Raw genomic sequence first — 21245 nt, 5'->3', positions numbered from 1 at the left:
TCCATACGTTTATTTGTTTTATAATATTTAAGTGAAAACTAAATTAAAATGTTTAAAAAAATGTACGACTAAAATGGCGCTTTATATAGGCAATTTCAATGCTCTCGTGTAAAAAATATCAAAACTGTATAGAAAATAATACAACTCATTTGGAATAATTTCTTCTTATGTATTATCACTTCAATAATATTTTTTTAGACATTCTATTAGAATTATAATACTTATTACAGTAACTATTATGATTCACTTATTTTCATTTTTAAATCAACTTTATTACATCTTTTAAAATTAAATAATTCTGTATATAAGTTATATACACTTAAATCTCCAACAACGAAATTTTCTAATTGCACTATTGTCAATTTAATAATAAATTAGACGGTTAGTATTATAAAATATACTTCTTAAAAGCGAAAAAGTTCCTAATTATAATATTCAGTGACCGAAGAAATAAATAAATAAACTTTTTATTAATACTGGTATTTGGGTTCAGAGATTTTATACACAATGCCGGGTCACATAAGCAGTAACGGTTCGTAAATTCATACGGACTGAATTGGTCTGTTAATTTGTAATGGAAAACAGGGTTCTCTCTTGTATGAAATAAACAAAATTCCTTCATTTAAGGGAATCCGGGCTATACATTTGTATGATTTATGAATTATAGTAGTGCGATATGAGTTTGAGTTTATTAAATTATTGTTTTAATTGTAGATAAATCGATAGAAGCACTGACCAATGTATCATATTCCTATGAATAATTTTATTTTTATGCTAAAACTAAGTTATAATTTATTTATGGTGTGTTTTTAAGTATAGGATATATATAATAAATTGATCTTTGCGACGTCATATAGTATTGCATGATAACACTGTGAATTAATTAAATGAAAAAGCAATTTTGTTGTTTCAAGCGAAATTAATAAAATGTTTTTATAGTTAATATATCTACATTTATATACTCCACGCATAATGTTTTTGCGAGTCATTAGAGTCATTATTTATATTTGAAAGTTATAAAATAATCAGAAAATATGTTAGCAAAACTATAATTCATGGCTAATTTTTCATAGAACGCTATAACAAAAATATAAAACTAGTTCTTTTCAAGTTTTTGAAATGAAACATTTAAATATAAAAAAATAAAATAGTTAATTTATTATATTTTTAACCATAAAGTTTAAATAATATTTAAGTATGTATATAAATATTTAAGTTGTAATTGTTTTAACTACGCAGCTAAGGGGAAAAAGGGACTATAGTTCCCCACGGATCAATTATTGCTCTAAACAGCTTAAGATTTTGACTCTAGTAAAACCACGTGATAGGCCAAAAACAAATAATAATGTTCTTAGCCCTCCCCAAATAAAAATTTTGTCTCTGTTACCGAATAAAGGCGTAGGACATTGAATTCGAAATAAATTATGGTTATTATTTAATAAAAAAAACCGATATGACTACATTGAAAAAATATTATATAGTTATGGTTAATATAATATATATATATATATAATTAATATATTATACAACATAATTATATAATTGAAATAACTAAATAAATTTAGTTTATAATTGGTTCAACTATATAAGATAGTTCTTCTCACTATATAATTAAAATGTCACTATATTGACCATAATTTGAGGTGACCCAACTGTGTAGTTTTTCGTGTAATATCAACCAATAATGAATCATCAGCTAGGTAGTATATCAATCCTACCCTAATTATAACAATATATCTATAATTATGTTTATTTTTGAAATAAAATTGGAATTTTATTTAAACTAAAACGAATTAAATATGCTTAATCATTGCACGTTGTATTAAATTTCACGTGTTCCAGTAGATATGTAATTGAAATATTTCCGTATTATTCGATAGGGTAAATTAAACTTTACAGTGAAAAACGTTTAATCTCAAATCGATACTGGTGTACACATAATGGCTTAATTAAATTAACTATTCACGATAGCTGTCCTTATAACAGTGTACTATTTATGTTCATCACTTAAGTTCTTAATCCACTTCCAAAACGCTTAACAAACTCACTCTTAGACAAGTAGAGATAAAATATTTTAACTAAATAACCATTAGATAGAAATAAAAATTTCGCTGAGGTGATCGACGGCAAACGTTTAACAGTAATGAATTGTGTTCGTATAACAATTTATATTGATTTTAGCACAAATTATTGTGTTTTCTCGTACTTGTAGCTTTTTTTTTTACGAAAATACATTAATGTTATATTTTTATAGCACATAAGTCATTTTTCTTACGCATATGATGACTTGTTTTGTTAACAGCTCCTGACCAATCATCGTCGAGGATTTGTGATAATACATCATGTTTTATCGGTTTGCTGACTGTACTTATTCACATCAGACATGATGACATGTACCCCAGTAGGTTTGATTCAATTTAATATCACTGGTAACAGCCACTTTATTGTCAGCCGTCCAGTGAAAAGGAAAAAAACACACAGGAAGTGATTAATGGCGACCGTGTCAAAAGAAAGTGACGACCATTTTGACTTTACAAGTCACATTTAACTGTCTAATAAATATGAATAGACATGATTATATCTACTGAAAATGAAAAAATAAGGCGAAAGTCAGTCGATACGTCATTATTTGATGTTTATGCATTTAATTAAACGGAAATATGTCTATGTTCGTTTTGAAGCGCGACGTTTTAACGTAAAAATCAATAATATTCTTGTTTTCTTCGAATTATTGAAGAATATTACTTTTATAGCGACTTCCTAACACTGAGTAAAAACACTTTTTAAAAATGTATACTCGCTAACAGTTTGATAATGTTAATATAATTATGATTGTCCCAAAATCATTACTAACAAACACTAGTATTATTGAATTATCTAAATTTAGTGAATAGACTATATTTTTTACGTTCATTATTATATGCCTGTTTTTGAATATCAAAAATGAATTCAAAAACATTTTAAATTTCATTTGTTAATTATGTTTCATTTTATTGATTTTAGTCATGCTTATTTATAATTAATTTCTTACTTTTTTAAATTCTGTATTGTTGAAAATTAGAATTATTCATTGCGTGTTTCAAGTTATACAAGTTGATTCTTTTAACGCTTGCTACTCGATTTCTCTTAAAATAATAATTGAATAGTCATTTGTCAAAGAAGACTTTCGTCCACTTTTCCAATTTATTCAGGGGAGACAAAAGAATGTTTGTTTCATAATTGATTTATTTATATATTATGTGTATTTTAAAATCATATAATACACATAAGTACAATTCAAAAAAACATTAAAAAAAAAAAAAAATGACGTATTTATAATTAATAATATTTATAAAATAACATAAAACTTGTTGGTAAAAATGTATCATTGGTCCCTTTTAACTTAACGAATGACTATTTAATTATGTTTAGAAAATTATTATTGATATATAAGTGGTTTATATGAAGAGTTTTTTATGATCCTTTTTTCAATTTTATCTTAAAATCTTAACAAAAAAACAGCTATGAACAAAAAAATTCAAAATTTTAACAACATTTCTTATCCAAGAAAAATAATTTTTTGCCCACCCCCATTATAAATTTCTAAATACGCCACTGACTAAAATAAAAAAAAGATATTGTGAAAAAACATGACTGATTATTATAGAGATATTTTTAGGAATTATAGGTTTTTCATAATTTGAACAATTTTAATAGATTATTTTAATATGTTGATTTTATATTGATTTACCTCACATATGATAAATTCTTAAATTTTAATCGAAAAAATGTTTTTTTTTTTTTAAGTATAAAATATATTTAAACTATTAGTCACAAATTATAAATTCTTATTTTATGTAATCAAATATATTTAAGTAAATAATTAAATTAAATTAACCATATTTATCTATAGAAATATAAAATATCAAAAAAATGATGGTCAACTAGTTGTACGACGATTCGAGGAACGTTGTTGCAAATAATAAAACTACCGCACTCGCTCGTTTGAAGAGATAACGACACAATTAATAACCTCAAAATAAGTGCACCTAGAGTAATATTGCTTTTGGTTAATTATTACCGAAAGCTTTTCAGTCTTGTTATTTTATGTACAATTAATTAGAGTAATAGTATTACATTTTTAAAAAGTATTTTTATAAATAAAACAAAATATAATGGCTCTTCACGTTCCTAAAGCCCCAGGTTTCGCCCAAATGTTAAAAGATGGTGCTATGGTAAGATATTGACAGAAAATATAATAGTTAATTAAATTTTATAATTGTATACATTCTATTCTAAGTATCTTGTGTTAATATTATGTGTAGCATCTATCTGGTCTCGAAGAAGCTGTTTTTCGTAATATTGGAGCCTGTAAAGAGTTTGCTGAAACAGTCAAAACTGCATATGGTCCAAATGGTATGAACAAAATTGTTATAAATCACATTGACAAATTGTTTATTACTAATGATGCAGCTACTATTGTCAAAGAACTTGATGTAAGATAATAATTAATTTATTAATGTTTCCAAATTGCTATATATTAATTATTATGTAGGTTGAACATCCTGCTGCTAAAATTATAGTAATGGCCTCTGAAATGCAAGAACAAGAAGTTGGAGATGGCACAAATTTTGTAATAATTCTAGCTGGAGCACTACTTGAACAAGCAGAATTATTATTAAAAATGGTAAATTTCATAATGTTTTATTTATAACACAGGTTAATTCAAGTTTTCATAGGGATTAACACCAGTTGAAGTATGTGATGGCTACCAGGTAGCTCTGGATAAAGCTATTGAATTATTACCTTCTTTAGCATGCCATGAAGTTAAAGATATTAAGAGTAGTTCTGGCGAAAAAATTTTAGCAAAAGCTGTAAAATCTTCAATTATGAGCAAACAATATGGACAAGAGCAGTTTATTTCTGATCTTGTTATTGAAGCTTGCTGTAAGTATTTAACTTAGCACATTTAATGACTAGACATTTGAAATATATAATAACTTTTTATTTATTGATTTAGCTTCTATACTACCAGAAAAATCTACATTTAATGTAGATAATGTGAGAGTGTGTAAAATTTTGGTAAGTTAATAAAAATCATGCTGATTATTTCTAAATAATAATTTATTACATAATTGTATGTATGTATTTGTTAATAGGGTTCAAATTTGTACAACTCTTCTGTTGTTAATGGAATGGTGTTTAAGCGTACCAATGAAGGAGATATAACAAAGCAAACAAATGCTAAAATTGCTGTATATACATGCCCTATTGATATAACTACCACAGAAACTAAAGTACATCTATAATAATTACTTTTTTATTCAATTAATTACCGTTAAATTTAATATTTATTTTATTTTAATTTAGGGTACAGTCCTTATCAAATCAGCAGAAGAATTACAAAATTTTAGCAGAGGAGAAGAGATGGTACTTGAAGAACAAATTAAAGCTATAGCTGATGCTGGTGTTACTGTAATTGTGGCTGGTGGAAAATTTGGTGATATGGCATTGCACTATTTGAACAAATATAAAATTATGGGTGTTCGTTTAATGAGCAAATTTGATTTAAGACGGTTATGTAAATCTGTTTCAGCCACAGCTTTACCAAGGCTTGTAAGTTTATTTCAAATCCTTGTTTGACTACACTAAAAGCGTAAATATATTTCTATGTTTAAAAATTTTCCTCAAATATTAATGATTGTTAAATTAATATAAAAATACCTTCTCAGCTTCGCATCGAAGCTAAAAATATATTTTTTTTAATAATTAGAAATATTTTTACATTGGTAGCTGATTTTATAGAAAAATTATGGAGAACATTTTTTTTTTTATATATCATGTTTTAATTAATTTAATATGGTACAGGAAAACAGTTTCTCTGGATCATTTTTAAAAATCAAGTCCCAACCATGCCAGGACCCTACTGTCCTACTGTTTTTTTTTTTTTTTTATTGCAGTATTATTTAAGATCTTTAATTTTATATAGATTAAAATAGGTCAGACATTCTTAAAAATTTTCGAAAATTGAGTTTTAAAAAATGTTTTACATGCTTCGGATGGTCTCTTTAAAACAGTTCTTGTACTTAGATTATGCATTGAATTTTCATAAAAAGTATACAAAATAAACTTATTGTCCTTAATAAACTGTATTCAAATTTAATTTGAATCGATGTGTTAAAAAAAAAAACAGTTTTACAACGCAGAAAATTTCTTTAAAAATCCTATTTATTATGGTAGCCAAACTTTGAGGTATTTTTCTAAATTTCTTAAAATGAGGGGATTTTTTCCCAATTTTGGTAGTATAGGTTTAACTAGTTTAAAATCAGGTTCTTATAAGCAATATAATCGGTCCAGTGAGAACTGATAATTTTCATGGACTGACATAAAAAAAAAACAAATCATCACATACCTTATTTAAAAATTAATAAAAATAAATTGGAAATTTTGCACATTCTTAACACTTTTATTATTAAATATTCAACCTGTAAGTTGTATGATGTATTTTTTAATTCCTTTGTTTTAGTTTTGATTATAAGGTATTGATGATAAAAATATATAGATGTTCAGTAAGTAAGGACGCAGGTTAATTGCTATAAGCAATGAAAATAATAAAAACCCTTTTCTTACTTAGGTTTCGGAAGTAAACATATTATGCCTCTGATCAACACAACTGATTAAAATTGACTGTTTTGAATTAAAAATATACATTAATAATATTGTTAACAAGTATTTTTACTCTGACTAATATCTTAATATATGAATTTAAAAAGATATTTTATAAAAAGAAATAATAGGTTAATGAATGGATATTTTGTTAGGAAAAAAATTATTAAACTACATTATAGTTGAACTCTTGTTTATTATGTTTATTAGACAGCACCAAATAAAGAAGAACTTGGTTTTGCTGATAGTGTTTATGTTGATGAACTAGGAGATACTTCATTAGTTGTTTTTCGTATAGATGGTAAAGAGTCTCGTATGTCCACAATTGTAGTTCGTGGAGCAACTGATAACTTTATGGATGATGTTGAAAGAGCCATTGATGATGGTGTTAACACATTTAAAGGAGTCACTAGAGTATAATTACTTGAATTATCATTTAAATAATATTTGTATATTTTTTTATAAATAATAATCAAAAAACCAGTTTATTTCTTCAATTAAAACAGAGATTTAAAATGTCAATTTATTATTTGTTATTTAATTATATTCATTACTAGAATTTGATTATTTCATTTATAATGAGATAAGAATAAAATTACTTTTAACCAAATAAATATATTTTTTGCTAAGTCTAAAATTTTAAATAAATGAACTTCTTTAGAATAATATTATAAAAAAATATATTCTTAGTATTTAAAATTAAAAAAAATTTTATTTTATTTATTCTTATTTTAATCATTTTTGAAACAATTTATAGGATGGTAGATTACTACCGGGAGCTGGGGCAACTGAAATGGAACTCGCTCATCAAGTTAGCAAGTATGCCGATACATTACCAGGGTTAGAACAGTATGCTGTTAAAAGATTTTCTGTAGCATTAGAAGGATTTGTAAAAATATTAGCTGATAACACAGGAGTTAAATCAAATGAAACTCTTGCTGAATTAAATTCTTTGCATAGCAAAGGCAATAAAAATGCTGGGTTCAATATTGAAGTAAGTAAATTTAAGATCAAAATGATATAGTTTGAAGTAATTTAATTACTGACTGTTCAATTATAGGCAAAAGGATCTTCATTATTAGATGTTGTAGAAGCTGGTATTGTTGATTCATATCTTGTAAAATACTGGGGCTTGAAATATGCTACAAATGCAGCTTGCACAATTTTGAAAGTTGATCAAATTATAATGGCTAAGAGAGCGGGAGGTCCAAAAGCACCTGGTGGTCGTGCACCTGATAATGATGATGATGCATAATCTATTTGATTTGCAAATTTTATATCTTCTTTTCACTCACTAATACATGTTACTAACTTAAAACATCTTAATAATATTGATATTGTAATTATATTTTTTACATGAAATGTTAAAACTAATTTATAAAATACATTTCTATTAAAAATAATAAGTATTGTTTATTTTAGCTCATTTTTTAATTACATAATAGTTTTTTAATAAAAGTTTGATATAAAAGCATATACTTAAAATGTTTAAAACTTTGAATACAACTTTTTTTAAATGACCAGTTTATTTGAGTTTTTTTAAAAATACAATTTTAAATTTATTTATTTATTATATTTTATAAGTAAAATGTCTAGGTAGTGTAATTTAATCAACTAAAACCTTTTATATTCATATAAGTAATTTATTTTGCCAGTACAATTTTAATGTATTTACAACAAATTTACTTTAAAATTATTTAAAAAATTTAAGTTGTTAATGGTTGAAACAAATACAACTGAAGCAAACAGTCGTTGATTTGATGATTTTATTGGTCTTGATGAAATAGCTTAAAAATTGACTCGTATTTGAAGAGTATTAGAATCATATTATTTAAATATTGTTTACAAAATAACTTGATACAAAAACTTACACAAAATTTAATTATGATAATTATTAAGTATGAAAGTGGACAATGTTATAAGAAGTATTAAATTATAAAATTATTGCCACTTGATAGCTTATAATTAATCAAAATCATTCTTGTCCGCATATAATAAAATACTGAGATTAAACTTTCATTCCGTTCTTATTTTTACTCTACAATTTCTTCTGATTTCATTGATTGGCCAATCTGTTCTGCTTGATCAACAGTGTTAGGCAATTTTATATTCTTACTCTCTGGTAATGTCATGGTGATAGCAGCTGCTATAAACGATGTCACTCCAAACAATAACATAGTCACACATTCTCCGTAATATTCCGCCTAAAATACAATAAAAAACACGATTTTTGTACTTAATAATAATAATTAAAATACCGCCCATAGATATATTTAAAAATTGAAATCCTCGATTTAAAAATAAAATGTATGCAAATAAATTGTAAAAATGAAATCAGATTTTCATACACTGTTCTGAGCTTGGACTTTCCCTTGAATAATTTTATATAGGTGTTCAATAAATAAGGAAACATGTTTCTATTGTTCTTATTGTATGTAACAATTGACCTGTTTCTATACTTACAGAACACCTTGTATAACAACTCTAAACATTTTTTCTAATTAACTCACTAAAAGTGTAGTTTGGGGTGCCAACATGGAACCGAATCGTCCAAGCATTGAGCACAATGACAAAAGAATAGCTCGCATATTCGTAGGAAATATTTCCACTGTTAACATATATACAACACTAAATGCTACTGAAATAGCCAATTTACTGATCAAAAAAATGGATAACTTCACTCCCACGTAATCTAATAAACAAGTTTTAATAAAAACTTAAATAATGATTTTTCAATATAATACTTAAATAAGCTCACCAACTGGAGTCATATTGTATAATACACAGGTAACTCCACTTAGCAAACACGTAGTAGCCAATGACATTTTCCTAGTCATTCCTTCAGTAACAAGCCAATAAATTAAACATGCAGGTAATTCTATAAATGTCACGAGCATAAAATTAATGTACTTGTCCCCGGCAATGTCAGTTGCATTTATTGACAATCCATAATAAACAAGAGTTATTCCTATCCTAATTATTTTTAAATAACCTCATTATATAACACAAACGTTTTAAATACATACATTGAATATTTTTTCTTCGGTGAAATATTCTTACCAGACGATAGAACACCGAACAGTTCTAAATAAAATCGTTGGAGAGCGAATTATATCTTTTAGTATACTAGACTTTGAATCGACGTCATTTTTGTAATTTGTACTCTAAAAATGAAAATTTTTTAATTATATAAATTATCCTGTTCATTTTCAGTGGAAATTGATTGGTACGCCATGTTGTGGGTTCGGCTCTTCATTAAGTTCGGGCTGAAGCACAACACAGCGATGTGAGTTTTAGAGACGATATGCACCGCCCTAAATTAATGCCTAACGACAGTTCTAGAGTGGCTCACAATAGTACCGTTCGTGTTTAAAAAAGTAGAAGGGTTGAGAAATAGTGACAAGAATAGCAAAAAGGTAGTAGCTATTTGTCGGACTATATACTTAAATTGTATGTAAAAAAAAAGTATTAATAAAGATCATTAGTTTTTTCAAAAAAAAAAAATAATAATAATTGGTTTACCTCTAGTTGCAAATCAGTAAGATCAGGTAAAGGTTTATTATTGAATTTTGCAATTTTTTTGAGAATTTTCACGACCTGATCTTTTTTGCCCTGCGTATCAAGCCATCTCATAGATTCTTCGGTTAACCTAAGTGAAATATGATATTTTCACTGTTGAAATGTATAAAACTAACCAAATCTACTCACCAAAAGTAAGATAAAAAGAGTAACCCAGGAATATTACAAATTCGTAACAGTAGTCTCCAATCTTTGACTTGTTTGGCGACAAATGCTAGTAAGATTCCTCCAAATGGAAAAAATAACTCCAATATAGAATAAAATAATACTCTTTGTTTTGGCAAAACCAACTCCATAGCTACATAAAAAAATACATAAAATTTGCTACACAAATGCATCATATACCCTGATAAATATTACCATACTTAAAAGGGATCAGCATCACACATTTTTTTTTAAGTAAATATAACTATATGACAATAATGTTGTTTTTTAGTGAAGTAATGAAAAAATCGTTCTGATATATTTTTTCCCGTGAAATAGTTTTAGATACGCTACAATTAGTCACTTACGGTTACTTTACAAATTCTATGATTAAAAAATTTAGGTTTTAGAAATAAACTTACCCAACACAAAAGTTATGGAATATATTCCACTTGATAGTAAAGAAGATAAAAATTCTAGAATTAGAAACATTGTATAATTCACAGAAAATGATTGGGCAAAACTTAAAACACAAGTCATGACAATACCAAATATCATAGAAAACTTGCGGCCATATCTAAACAGTATGGTTTTATTTTAGTTTATCAAGTTAAAATTGAATGAAATAATTTAAAAAAAATATTTTTACTTGTCTGCAATTACACCCGATAGAGGTAGACCTACAAATTGTCCAAAGTTGTTTAGTGTTCCTACCATAGATAGTTTCCATTTGTTGTCTTCGCACATCAACCCAAACTGAAACAGATTCATATAAGATAGCAATTAAAATATAGAACAAAACTTTAACATGTTCAAAATAAATATAGGTGAAACTCAAAGTTTGAAAAGCCTAAACCAGATTTTATAAAGCAGAACATATTTTAGAAATTTTAACTGAGTGACATTAATAGAAGCACATTTACGAAATGAATTCGGGTTAATCTTTACAAAAATAGGCACGCACCCAGAATTTAAATTAGGGAGGGGTATCTAAATAAAAATATCTTCCCTCTTTACACAATATTATCAAGTTTAGCCTATTATATAATGTCATGAAAATTTTCGGAGGTGGTGTCCAGACCACATGAACCTCTCTGAATATTTTCCTACTCAAAAGTGTGTAATAAAATTGTATGGTTTAGAAATTATGCGAATAGGCTAATAAAAGTTTATTTTATGGAATGACTGCTTCCCAAGAAAAATCCTAAATATTCCACTGTACACCATTATTTAGAATTGGTAGAAGAGTATGCAAATTGTTACTATTGATACGCTATTAGGTTTTTTATAAATTTTTTGCTCGAAATTTCGTTATTTATATATGAATGTATAAAAAAAAGTTATGAAAAACTATTTTCAAAACAAAAAGTTAATAGAGGTTTTTTTTTTTTTGATACTAGCGTTAAAAGAAGATTACAAATTTTTTAGAGGAAACTCTAGAGCTACCAATAAATTTTATTTTAGCAATAAAAAAGGTACAATTATATGGGTTGCCAAGACCATTTTCCCATAAAAATGTTCTGAATGAAATTTGATTTATTGTTTTGTGATATTACTTTTTGAGTTATTAGATTTTTTGGATATAGACGAGAAGGTTATACAACGTAGTAAAATTTTTATCAGTGCTTTATGGTAAAAATAGTGACGCTTAATAATACCCCTTTTCCTCATCTTTTCTTAATAAGTCATACTTCAGTTAAAATAAAATATGTATAATTATGTGTTTTATATATTACAAAAAAATACAGAATTGTATATTTACAAAACGATTTAAAGGCCATATTTTTTTTTAAAATCATTATCAAAATTATAGTGAAGAATTAAAGGTAGTTAGTATTAGTGATATTAATTTTGCATTAATATTAACTCAATGTAATACAATATAATTAATATTTAGTACTAACCTCTGTCCCTATAGTGTTTTCATAGTCTTGGAAAACCCAATTGCCATTGCGACATGATTCCATAGAATTTTGGTCATAATTTGATGGAATACACTGATTTCCTTCCGTTTCATTTTCATAACTAACCCTACTATATCGGCGACATTTATAAGGATGACTATTTTGTTCTCTATAAGGTGTAGTATATTTCAACCATTCTGGTTCGTAGACCAATTCAGTTTGCCCCGAAGTGTCATCACAACCTGGTACCTGACACCTAAAATAAAATTTACTATATTTAATGATAAATAATATACCCAAAATTGTAGATACTAAAAAAGCATTAGATAATTTTAATTAGTGTTCAATCACGCATTGGACTTTGTTTTTTAAGAAAGCTGAAAGAACCTACTTTAAAACTATTTTCTTTTCTGAAATTCCAAAAAACTAGAACTTATCTATTTTAAAAATAAAGATAAAAATAATTTTTTTAAAACCTTAAGAAAAACCTGAATTAAAATTGTAATACTTTCAAAAATATTTATGAAACAAAGTAATTAAATAATTAAAGTTATTTTGTTAACATAATTAAACTTCTGTGCAGAGATTGTCCAAAAAAATTTGTACGTAATAATCAGGGCACATAATTTATAGCAATAGTGTTATCTTAAGCGTTATAATAAACATTTAAAAATATCGTTTTTAGTGCTTGAATATTGTAACAAAAAGATAATAATATTAATAAAAATAAAATGTAAATTTTATTTTATGAAAATATTTGAAATTTTAATATAATACCTTATAAAATATACATTTTTTATTTTAAAAGCATATTAATTCAACATATATATTAATTAAAAATATAAAAATAGTTGTTTAAGTATTAAGGGCAATGACCATGTCTAAATCGTAGTATACATGTCTTTGATATCCAAACTTTTTTTCCTACACCTACTCTAATTATTTATACCTTTTTACAGAGGCTACCCAAACATACAGTCGAGAAAAATTAGCTACCTTAAAAAAATATATTTCTATATGTATCATAAATTAAAAGTTAAATTTTAAAAATGTTGCCCCCTTCGTACTGCTAAACTAAGATAAATTTGAAATCAGCAACGTTTAAAACATAAATAATTGAAAATCTAGACTTTTTTTGTCATAAATCTGGAGATATTAATTAGGACAATTTCAGACTACTGTTTTCCCTTGTCAAGAAGTTACCAGCTTATTTAAGTGCTTTACTTACAGTTGTTAAGCAACATGACTTGTTTAAAATATAAGTAAACAATTTAATATGTCCCAAGAGGTCAAATAAATTTTGAATTTTTCGGAGTTTTAAAAGATTTATGTATTTAGCTTATTGGATTTTTGAAACAAATTTACAGCTTACGTAGATATAAGCATAGTTGTAAGAAATACTTTTAAAAAGTATTTTAAATAATACTCAAATATTTAAAAAAAATGTATTTAAAATACTATTTGAATACTTTTCATACAAAAGTATTTGAGTAATACTCAATTACTTTACAAAAGTATTTCAAATACTAAGAATACAATTAAAAAATAATAATAATGTTTTTATTTTAACTAAGAGCAAAAGGTTCCACCTAAATAATTACCAAGAAGGTAATTTGAGTCAAATATTGAGTACTCTTAAATTAAGAGAACTCATTTATTATTTTCGATATTTTTTGTTAGAGGTAAATAAAATTAATTATTGTAGACTATTCAGTGAAAAAAATAATTATTAGTACATGTGTAAAAACCTGTAAAGTATGTCTTATTGACAATAGAGTAAATCATTTGAACCTGCAATAGGCTATTGTAGGTTCAACTGATGTATTAAAAATAGATGTATACATAATAGCATTTAGATAAGCACAATAATTATGTTATACTATAATGTAACATATAAAATAACAGAGAATTATTCTCAATTTTCATTTTGACTGAGTTTAATTTGCTTGCTGTGTTACGGTTAGCAAATTAAAAAAAAAAAGTATATTAATAGTACTGAATATTAAACAGTATTAAATACTAAATAATTGTATTTAAAATACTACTCAGATACTTTTTATTAAATGTATTTAAAAATACTATTCAATACCAATGAAAGTATTTGAATACTTTTATTCAAATACATTTACTCAAATGCTTTACGCCTTTGGATATAAGTCCTAAGACCTTTCAAAAACAAAAATTGCAAATGCTATAAGTTATGAATAAATTATGAATTTTATGCTTTAAGCCCTGATAATAATACATGGAAATACAATGTAAATTAAATAATGATCTATTTATACTAATTGTTTTTTGTATACATACGTATGTTTATAGACATATTTGTTATCATCAAGCCTTATTAACACATATATTTATTATTAGATGTATACATGTAAACAATTATTAAAATAAACAAACGAAGAAGTTAAAGTAATAATCAAGTATAAAAAACAAATATTTGAGAATAGCAAAACTAACCTACTTTGAATAAATTATTAAAATTAGTAACAATTGTTTTTAATAAATGCATTTCCCTCTTAGAATACTGAAAATGTATGTAAAATTGCTTAAAAGTATAACGTCAAAACTTAGTAGTATATCTAAGCTGTGAACATTTAACTACAATACATTAATAAAATATTATTTTAACAAAGCTATCTTAAAATCTACTCTAAAAATTGGTTGTTTTGATTATTTTAATATTTTTCATATAAATTAAAAAAAATATTATTTGTGATGATATTTTTATAATCTTTAAATATGACTATTATTTTAAAAAATGTAACGCAGATTTTTTAAAAAATTATATAAATTCAAATTGAAAATTATGTATATTTTAAACAGTTTATAAAAAAAACAATTTAATTCACGGAATTGATTATGGACTTAGACCTTAATAATTTACATTTGATATCTTACACGAACATGTTTGTAAATACTAATAACATAAGGAATGATATAAATTGAAAATTCATTTTAAATTTTCCAACTAGAACAATTGATTTACTATCAAATAATCAATACATAAATGTGTTAATATTGAAAAAGAGATAAAATTACATTAAAAAAAAAATATATATATATAATCGTATTAAATAAATATGTGCTAAATTTAATAATACTATTATATAAGATATAAACAAAAATTAATAGTTTTTCAATATTAACTAGGTTTGAAATTTTTTTTATAGGTATCAAATTGTTATCTTCTATTAAGTAGAGATTTGCGGCTAAGATTTTAACTATAAAATTATAACTTAATGTATGGTTATACATTTTTCAGAAAATTTTATGTGCCCAAATAATTTACCCTTTATAACTCAATAAATGTTTATACATATTATTTTAATTTTCTTTCACGTTTAATTAAGTTATAGTTACTTAATTTCTCAATTAATATTTATTATTTCTATAGTATACCTTATTATCAGTACAAGCTATACATAGTCTGAGTTAAAGCGCTAAGTAAGACCGCCCGAAAATTCAATAAAATAATTTTAAGATTAAAACAATTTTTATAAAAGGATTAAATGTATCTTTTTATTATAAAATTATTAAGGATACAGATAGATTACAAATAAGCCTTTATATGTTATATTATAGAAATTTTAAATAAATTTTACTAATAAAAATAAATCAAAACATTTTTTTTTATTGTATTTTTAAAAAATATTGTTTTTTTCATCTACCTAAATTTGATAAGCTGATTTTATCGAAAGCAGTGTTTTATATACTTTAAAAAATATTTATCCGTGTATTGAAAATATCACAATAATAAATAGCTTTTCTTTTAAAAATACAAAAGAATTTTTATGTCCACAGATTCATACTGACAATCAGGTTGACCTATTGCTTTTAAAAAATATCACACAAAAATTGATATAAAAAATTAACTTGAATTATTTATTAAATAGTACAAAGAATACAACTGCACTTTTTGCGATATTAATAATTCTTTGGTTATTAAAGCATATAACATGTGTTCTGTATCATTTTTGGACTTCATTATTTATTTTTGATTTTATTATGCAGTCACAATAGTTCAAGGTTAAATATCTTTTATTTTTGTTAAATAGTTAAAAAATGATAATAAATCTGAGAGATAAAGGAAAAAAAGCGATAGTGATAATTAATATATATATATATATATTGTTTTTTAAAAATTATGAAATATATAAGGTAATTACAACCACAATTTAGGAATTTGTTTTAAAAATTAATGAAAAAAAAAAATGCTATCTATATTTTAGAATATGTGTTTAATATTTCCCTTTTTCAAAATGAAAACAATTTTATTTTAAATATAATTGTAAAGTTATTATTTTATAAGTAATGTAATAATTAAGTAATATCATCTATATCCAATCATTTTATATTTAAGGAGATAAACATTTTATTTTTAAAATAAATTAATAATTATTAATTTATTTTTATATTTGGTATAAAAAAAATGTTATTTTATTTTGAGTCTATTATTAATATAAACATTAATATATTATAAATATATATATGTACATTTAAGTGCATGGACGCAGTGGACCATTGTACTCAACCTTCTCCTTTAGTATACACCAGTTCACCTTTAATTGGCCAGTGTGAAATAAATATTCTGGTTGATAAAAAAAATTTTATATATACAGAGTGACTTTTTTTTAGCCACTTAAACTCTATTAAAATAATAATTAAAATATATATTACAGGGATGTCAAATTATTATTATTTAAATGGCAGTATACATACTTAAGTAGCTTACATAATAAAAAATGATCTTATGGAAAAAATGACTGGTCAATAACAACATTTGGTCCACTATTTCAGAAATTAACATTTTTATACCTAAGCGGGAGAATGAGTGAGCCCAAGAAATGCCTTGTAATTAAATTATTTGCACCTTTAACTTACCTCTATTCATTACTTTAAATTATTAATAACTCCTGAAATACTGATCTAAAAGTTGTTGTAGATCGGTTATTTTCTTAATTAATAACATAATGTTTATATCAGTATATTATACTACCCACGTAAAAAAAGTGAACAATTGATAAATAAGCTCCTTTACTAAGACCATTAATTTACTTTCGAAATTGTTGATAAATCTTATAAATAGTTTAATAACCTTCCAACTGTTTTGTACAATTGTTGGTAACATACACTGTTCATATTAAAAATGCAAAAAGAATCATTCATTGTTTAGTTGCTAATAATATTAGCTTTATCTTGACAATATAATTGCCTAATGTCCCAATATTTTTTTATATCCTTAATGAGTGTTAAGAATTTAAAGTTATACAAAGCCCTTATCTTAGTTACTTGAAGAGTCAGAACTTCCAAACAATTTTACAACATTAATTTCTATTTTAATCTTTATTTAATTATTACTTATGCAATTTTTTTATAATTTAACTAAACATCCAAATATAACTAAATTTTTTAACTTAAAATTTAAAATAATATATCAATAAAAGTTTTACCTGTATTTCAGATCGCCAGCAGTGAAAATGTATGCTACAGGAGATACGTTGGACATCAGGAGTACTATACCAAACAGAAAACATCCCATTATTTGATATCTGCCCATACCAACGGTCACAAGGACATCATCAATATCCATCTTGCCCAATAGATGTCTTCCAGAAAAATTAATTATGCTGTATGAAAATTTTATAATTTTCTATAAATACATAAATTACATAACCACTTGTTTTATTTGCTGAAATTATCAGTTGCTTATAAAATAAGCACAAGTTTAAACTCAATGAAATGTTAGGTACTAATAATGACGTACCATTTGCAACTGAGTAAGCGAAAGACTAAATAAAATTTGTTCAATTCAATTGGACTTAATGTTATACAAAATGTATATTCATGTTTGTCTTTCAACGAGTGGAATAAAAATATTAAATTGTAATGTTCGAGTGAGGTTTCTACGCGGTCACGCACATGGATGCAGCATATGGATCAAATAAAAAGATATAACAAATTATCATAGATAACTAGTGTATACGCAATTTATTAATATTAATTTTATGGGTAAGAAGAGCACACAATGTTTATCTAACGCGCGTCTGTAATTTACAGATAAAAGAACAAAGAATATAATATATACAAATTCACAAATGAGTATTAAATAATTAATAACTTATAAACTGCCCAATTATCTTAAGATAATAATTCCGTACAATTTTTAGATGATAACCCAAACTTGTGTCAAAAATTTAATTAACTATTTTTGCGCCACAAAAGAAAGACTGGTTATTTTATCTTAGTAGAGCCTTTGTACTGAATACCTTAGCTATGATGATGCATTGGTATTTATGACATTTGATAAAGTTCTTTGTTATTTAAATTTTCAAATGTTAATAACCTTTTATATGATTCGTCTCTATAAAATTTTGTTAACAAAAATGTTTAGAATCTGCAGAAACATTTTATAGTTGACTATTTTTACATAAATGTATTTAACATGAAACAATTATTTGAACTTCACAAAATATCTTTCGCATGATACTTACATTTGTAAAATTATTTAATCTTAACCTTTTTTAATGTGCTGATTCAATTAATTATATTGTGCTTATCTGTCTACTTTAATCTCAACTAGACAATTAAGACTTCTATAAATAATTTAATATAAATTAAAATTTGAAATATAATTTTCATTTAATATAGCAATAAAATATTATAGGAAGTTAAATGTGTTAGGAAATGTTCTTTGATGATTTTTAAACAAAATAATACAAACATTAAGTTTTTGTTAGAACATTTTTATTTAACTGATTAAAAAAAATGTTCAATTAAATACTTTTTATACATAAAAAATAATAGCTTATTCAGACAACACTGGATGGTATTAGTTTATGTAATGAGTAAATATTATTAATTAATAAATATTAAATTCATAAACTTTACTATAAAAAAAACAAAAATTACAACCGTAGTGACGAATTTGACAAATTAGAGTGTAAACTAAATTTTCATTATTTCAATATTGTCTTAACAATAATATTAATTTATAAATAATTAAAATAATTAAATTATTATTTGAACATTGCTGATCAATAATAAGTAATTAGGATAAAGACGAGACAGAAAAATATTAATTGGATATAATATAAATTAATGATAGTTACTCATTTTTACTGAAAAATATAAAAATATAGTAATAATAGATTGTTTAATAGCTATTCTTAACAAAAAAAATCATTCATTCTAGTTTTTATTTCTATTATAATTGTTCCCAATAATATGGGAACAATATAGATCTTCAAGATTTCGCACATGTACACTTAAGATCACTTTTTTTTAATGTATTGTTCTCTCTAATTAACCTTATAACTCCTTATGAGAACACTCATGAGGTAATTATATACACTTTTTTATAAAAAATTTATCTCGTACTATAGTAGCACGGGTTAGATTGGTTCATATTATAAACCTATGATATTTGCTGGTTGGTATAAGTAAGTAAAATATTAATTAATAAAACTAAAATTATGTATAATTAACAAAAATGAATTGTCAACGTTATAAAAGTAACTGATAGTGTAATAAATTACGTATAAAAATAGATTGCTAGTTTAGCTCATCGAGCTGTAAATAGACAACCCACTACACTTTATCCAGAAGTTGATAATTTTTATTTATGCCTAAGTTTACGTTAGTTTAATACTTATAAAGTAAATTGTGTATATTTACGGAACTATTGGAAAATAAAATAAATCTCTCTAAAATTTCATTTTAAAAATTAAAAAGCTCATTTTTTATTATTTGATTATATTTTTTATTTTTATTCATTTTTAACCAAAATAGTGTAACTCTATTTTGAGCAGTGTGAGCCCCACCTCCAACCAAATTTGATTGAAAGTTTTTACTCATGCGCAGAACAAAATAATTTATTATTGCCGTATTTAATAAGATAGATGTTTTCAAAAGCAGCTTACAAAGTTCAGTAATACACTTGTTATACCTTAGCACGTAAACAATACTCACTAGGTGTTTAAAATTGATTCCATTCCGCTAAACTGTATCAATTTTATTGTCCTCTTGCTCAAGTATAGAGATATCTCAATGTAAATTGTTAATTAAAAATAATTATCTATTTATCATCGATTATTGGGCTTTTACAGTATGAATTTAATAGTTTGGGGACTCATATCTTCAGTTGTATAGAGTTTTCGTGGCAAAAAACATTTAAAATATTAATAGTAGATGTATATTTATGATAAATTAATAATTACGCGTTTATAATTATAAATGTAAAAACAGTTTAGATACATTTAAAAAATGACATTATTTTATTTTGTGAACATTCACTTTAATGACGTTCCGGATTTCATTAAGGTGTTGCGAATTGGGTTTTGTGTAGTATATGTCTATATAGTTATATTTATATAATCATTAATGTACTTATATTGTATTATCATGTGGGAATGGAATCATAGATAGTTAATATTATATAAGTATTTGCCAAGCAAACGCCATGGTTCTTCTAGAACATTTGATGCTTGTTCAGCTCTTTTTCATTATATAAGACTAAGACCATTGCCAGCCAGGGCGCGACCAGACAGTCGAGTTAGTTAACACTAGTTCGGCTGAATCTTTTACTAAATCTTCATCAAATTTTTTCTAAATCTTATATTTGCGTAAAATTGTTATTTTTTGTAATTAAAGTATAAAGTGTGTAGCTAATTCAAATGTCTAATTATTATTTATTTAAGGTACCACATTGGATTCACAACAAAGGTAAAATATGGCTTCTAATTCGGCATCTTTGATTTTTCTAATTACAATTTTCTTAATAGTTTATACCTATTATACATGATAATGAATAGTAATCACATTACGCTACATATTTTTCAACATTTTGTTTTGTCAAAATTATCAGCAACATTAAAAAAAAAACAAAAATAATCAAGCACATGTTTATTTAGGAATATATTGTACTTACTGTTAAATAACAGTTCATTATCTAAAATTATGAAAAAAATT

At 24.7% G+C, this 21245-nt stretch overlaps 2 protein-coding genes across 3 annotated transcripts; one reads left to right on the top strand and one right to left on the bottom strand.

The window, feature by feature from the left end:
* Nucleotides 1-4007: 4007 nt before the first annotated feature.
* LOC126903375 (T-complex protein 1 subunit theta) lies at nt 4008-8061 on the top strand. The gene is made up of 10 exons (XM_050681559.1): nt 4008-4214; nt 4305-4475; nt 4535-4666; nt 4719-4926; nt 5000-5061; nt 5139-5276; nt 5350-5595; nt 6856-7059; nt 7403-7639; nt 7706-8061. The coding sequence occupies exons 1-10, from the start codon at nt 4155-4157 to the stop codon at nt 7898-7900; spliced, it is 1653 nt and encodes a 550-aa protein (XP_050537516.1). The 5' UTR covers nt 4008-4154; the 3' UTR covers nt 7901-8061.
* Nucleotides 8062-8267: 206 nt separating this feature from the next.
* On the bottom strand, nt 8268-20284 carry LOC126903374 (solute carrier family 22 member 21-like). 2 transcript variants are annotated; one of them, XM_050681557.1, is made up of 11 exons: nt 20247-20284; nt 17729-17905; nt 12273-12528; nt 11018-11124; nt 10791-10945; nt 10354-10522; nt 10168-10294; nt 9706-9809; nt 9404-9618; nt 9156-9337; nt 8268-8849 (listed from the first exon to the last, which is right to left on the bottom strand). In XM_050681557.1, the coding sequence occupies exons 1-11, from the start codon at nt 20267-20269 to the stop codon at nt 8679-8681; spliced, it is 1686 nt and encodes a 561-aa protein (XP_050537514.1). In that variant the 5' UTR covers nt 20270-20284; the 3' UTR covers nt 8268-8678. The 2 variants fall into 2 exon arrangements, with proteins under 2 accessions (XP_050537514.1, XP_050537515.1); XM_050681558.1 differs by lacking the exon at nt 20247-20284 and adding an exon at nt 18043-18212.
* Nucleotides 20285-21245: the final 961 nt, after the last annotated feature.

This window comes from Daktulosphaira vitifoliae, unplaced genomic scaffold (assembly GCF_025091365.1).
Source record: "Daktulosphaira vitifoliae isolate Bord-2020 unplaced genomic scaffold, ASM2509136v1 Scaffold_3, whole genome shotgun sequence".
Classification (NCBI taxonomy): domain Eukaryota; kingdom Metazoa; phylum Arthropoda; class Insecta; order Hemiptera; family Phylloxeridae; genus Daktulosphaira; species Daktulosphaira vitifoliae.
Note: the sequence above shows the minus strand (reverse complement) of the source record. Positions and strands in the feature narration are given on the sequence as shown.